General features: G+C 45.1%; 1 protein-coding gene across 1 annotated transcript in view; it reads right to left on the bottom strand.

Annotated features, from left to right (window-relative positions):
* Positions 1-28: 28 nt before the first annotated feature.
* The window catches only part of ZBTB8B (zinc finger and BTB domain containing 8B), a 44,922-nt gene continuing 41,078 nt past the window's right edge, over positions 29-3,872 (bottom strand). Inside the window, exon 4 of the mRNA XM_006894998.1 lies at positions 29-257. Within this exon, the coding sequence (XP_006895060.1) occupies positions 29-257 (229 nt within the window). The remainder of the gene's footprint in view (positions 258-3,872) is intronic.

The raw sequence follows: 3,872 nt of genomic DNA, 5'->3' as shown, positions 1-3,872 counted from the left end.
CGGCGCGTCGCCGCCGCTGCGCCCGCGGCTACAAATGGCGCCCGCTCGCCTGTGCGCCGCCCGCCGCTCTCCCCGGGCCCCGAACGTCTGTGGGCGGCGCGCCCCGGGCCCGCACCCCGTGGCTGCGGTCGCTCTGGAGGTCGGAGCCCGCTGAGCGAGCAAAGCCTCCGTCCACAGAGCGGCTCGCGGGCCCGTCCCATCCAGAAGACACCCTCGGGTTCCTGCTGTAGTTGTTGGTGTCCCGAGGTCGCCTCAGACTCACAGCGGCCGAGCAAGAGAAGGAAACCTCGCTCAGCCCTTCGCCATCCTCACAGTTAACATACTGCACTTAAACCTGTTGTTGCCGCCGTAGTTTTCCTCCTTAAATTCTGGGCGGTGCTTGGGTTTATTATTTGGTGCTCAGAAAAACTCCTGTCTGTCTTGATTTTTCTAGGTATTAGAAAAACAGAGGTCAGTTTTCTATGCTTGTCGGGACCATTTGACCTTAAATCTACTCCCCACGCCATCACCAGCACGAGAAGGAAGGACCCCAAAGCCCAGGGCAGCCTTTTGGGGTCAGTAGGTCCCCAGAAAGGTAGGAACCTGACAGGGGCGGCCCCACATTAAAGGGGGGGGCAGTACCCTCAATATTTTATTTCTAATTCTAGGCCATCCACTGGTTTTCTCGTTAAAGCATTCAGACAAAAAAAAAGTTTCCGCCCAGTCAATTAGGACTCAAGGCAACCCCATGTGTTACAAAGTGGAACTGCTGCACAAAATTTCCTCTTAATTTAGTTTACATCAGAATCCCTGGGGGCTTACATTCCTTGGCCCCAGCTGCAGGGTGAAACTTGAGGAATTTGCATTTCAAAGCGCTGGTGGTGCTGTGACTGAAGTATTTGACTGCCAAACATAAGATCAGTCAGAAGCTGGAAACCACCAACCACTCAGAAGAGGCAGGCTTCTTTCCTGAAGATTTGTTGTAGTTCTTAGGTCTTGTACACAGCGACTTTGTGTACAACAGAGGAAAACAACGCCAGGTCCTGTAGCCAGTCTCAGCCTCAGGAACTCTAATTCTGCGGTGATTTGCAAAAGATCTTGTGTCTTAATCTTAATTTGTTGTTGAGGCCATCTTCCCCACACCTGTCGCCCCTCCCTTCTCCATCATTCCGTATCATGGGCTTTTCTTAAGAGATATAAAGAGGCCAGATAGTCAACAGTGCTCTGTGGCAACCACATTACTCAAGTTATCATAGAGCAAAAGCTGTGTAGAGTGAAAACTGCCATATACAATATGGTAAGAATGAACGTGGCTGTGCTTGAATAAAGATTTATTTACAAAACCCAGGTAGGAAAAAGAAACCAAAACACAACCAACAAACCACCACAACCAACCAGCCCACCGGGTAGCAAGCAGGATTTGGCCTGACCCAGTTCTACATAATAACATTTTTCTTCCCCTGCCCTCTGTTTTGTAAAGGATCTCTGGTGGCAGAATGCATAACCTAAAGGTCAGATGTTCAAAACTACCAACACACTCATGAAAGAAACAGATGGTTTCCTTTCAATAAGGGTTTGTTATTATGTGCCATCCATTCAGAACCAACTCACAGCTGACTCTCCAGTGGGTTTTCAGAGGCTGTAAATCACATGGATAGAGATTGTCCATCTTTCTCATGCAGGGCAACTAGGAGTTTCAGACTAAAAGCGTTCTGTGTTGGCAGCTCAACTCCTTACTCCTAGTCCACCAGGACTTCCTTGTGAAGAGTTATAGCATTGGAGGCCTGGTGGCTTCCAACTCCACTGCACTGGGTGTGTTGTGTTCAGATTTAGTCTTGGAGAAGTCACTGAGTCTTCAAACAGATTGCTTTTGTTATATTCTCTTAGGCTGAATTCTTTAGAATTTGAATATATATGTTTGGCGGAGGATGGGGAGGATGTGTGTATGTGTGTGTGTGTGTGTGTGTGTGTGTGTGTGTGTGTGTGTTATTAGGTGCCACTGAGTTGAGTTGACTAGGACTCATAGGAACCTTATGAACAGCAGATCTGAACGTTACCATCTGCACATTCTCTGCTATGTTCCAGCTCAGTTCAACTTGTCAAGGGTCTTCCTTTCTTTCTCTGACCTTCCTAATATAAAGTCGCCAAGTAAGATAGAACCCAGTTCAAGCCAAGAAAGACAATTTATTGAGGCGAAACTGTCAGGCTGACTCTAGAGACCAGGCCCTACTTAAAGTTAGAGTGGGGTTTTATATTATCTTACAAGGAAATTGGGAAGGGGATATTCACAGTTGTTTTTTACAAGTAGGGAAGTAAACCAGGGGTTGCAGATAGCTATTCCAGGAAACAGAGGTAGAACAGTTTTGCATCTGTAATAGAAACAAAGAGAGTAACAGCTGCTGGGAAAGGGATGGAGAGAACTCAACAGCCTAACCCCTACCTTTCCCAGAATAGTTCTTTTTCCAAGGACTGGTCCCTCCTGACATCATGCTCAAGGTATATGAGACAAAGTTTCACCATCTTTGCCTCCAAGGAGCACTCCAGTGGCATTTTCTCCAAGCCATACTTGTTTGTTCATTTTGTAGTCCATTGGATACCAAGTAGTTTTCTATGATACCACAATTCAAAGGATCAGTTCTTCTTCTGGCATCCTTTATCATTGTCCAACTTTACCATGGCCGGGATCAGGAGTATCTTAGTCTTTAAACTGGAATCGTTGCTCTTGAGCACTATGGAGAGGTTTTAGACAGCATACTTTTCCAATACAAGTCTTTTGATGGCTGCTAGTACCATGGGTAGTGATTGTGGATCCAAGGAAAATGTAACTCTTGTCAACTTCATTTTTTCTCTCCATTTATCATGATGTTGCCTATTGATCCTGTGGTGAGGATGTTTGCTTTCTTGATACTGAAATGTGATCCAGCCCATCAACGAATGAATAGAAAAACTATGGTACATTAACACAATGGAATATTGCACAGCATTAAAAACAATGAGCTCGTAAAACATTACACAACACTGGGGAACCTGGAGGACACTATCTCAGTCACAAAAGGACAAAGACAGCGTAACATCACTGTTATAAAATAGAACAGACATGAGAGGGTTGGGGAGAAAATGGGAAAAGAGTCGATAGATAATGCACAATGCATTAGATCAGTTGAGGGGAAGAACTGTCTGAAAGGAATATATATAATTCGGCATTATATATATGATAACAATCTGGAACAAAAGTTGCATTGTGAAGAGGATGGGAGTGCGGGGGAAGTTATTATCTCTGAAAAACAAGGAACTCATGCAATATTATTCAAAATGAATGACCCTGGAGGACATTATAATGAGTGAAATATCTCAGTCACAAAAGGACAAATAAATACTGCATGGTGCCACTGCTGTAGAATGGGACTGACATCAGGGTTGGGGTAAGACTGAGAAAAACTGGATAAATGATGTGTACTGCATTGAAACAGATGAGGGCGAGAACAATTTGAAAGCGATATATGATAGGGTATTATGGTTATCACAAGAGTTCAGAATTAAGGTTGCATAATGGAGTGTACTCAGGGCGGGGGTGGGTGGGGGATTGTATACAAATGAAAGAATTTTTCTTTTACTTTTCAAAGAGAGGAGTGAACTGAGTGGGAGGCAGGGGGAAAAGTGCAACAATGAATGAATGAAAATCCAAAATCTCTGTAAATGTTCACTAATGTTGTTGTTGTTATGTGCCATCGAGTCGCTTGCGTCTCATAGCAACCCTATGTACAACAGCCCTAAACTCCGCTCTGTCCTGTGCCAATCGCACCGTCTCTGACACTCCCATCCCAATTATCCCAGTCACTGAATCAATCCACCTCATAGAGGGCCTTCCTCTCCTGCGCTGTCCCTCCACCCTC

Source organism: Elephantulus edwardii, unplaced genomic scaffold, assembly GCF_000299155.1.
Source record: "Elephantulus edwardii isolate Elephantulus edwardi_28Jun2011 unplaced genomic scaffold, EleEdw1.0 scaffold00152, whole genome shotgun sequence".
NCBI lineage: Eukaryota > Metazoa > Chordata > Mammalia > Macroscelidea > Macroscelididae > Elephantulus > Elephantulus edwardii.
The sequence above is the reverse complement of the archived record's forward strand: the minus strand, read 5'-3'. Positions and strand labels throughout refer to the sequence as shown.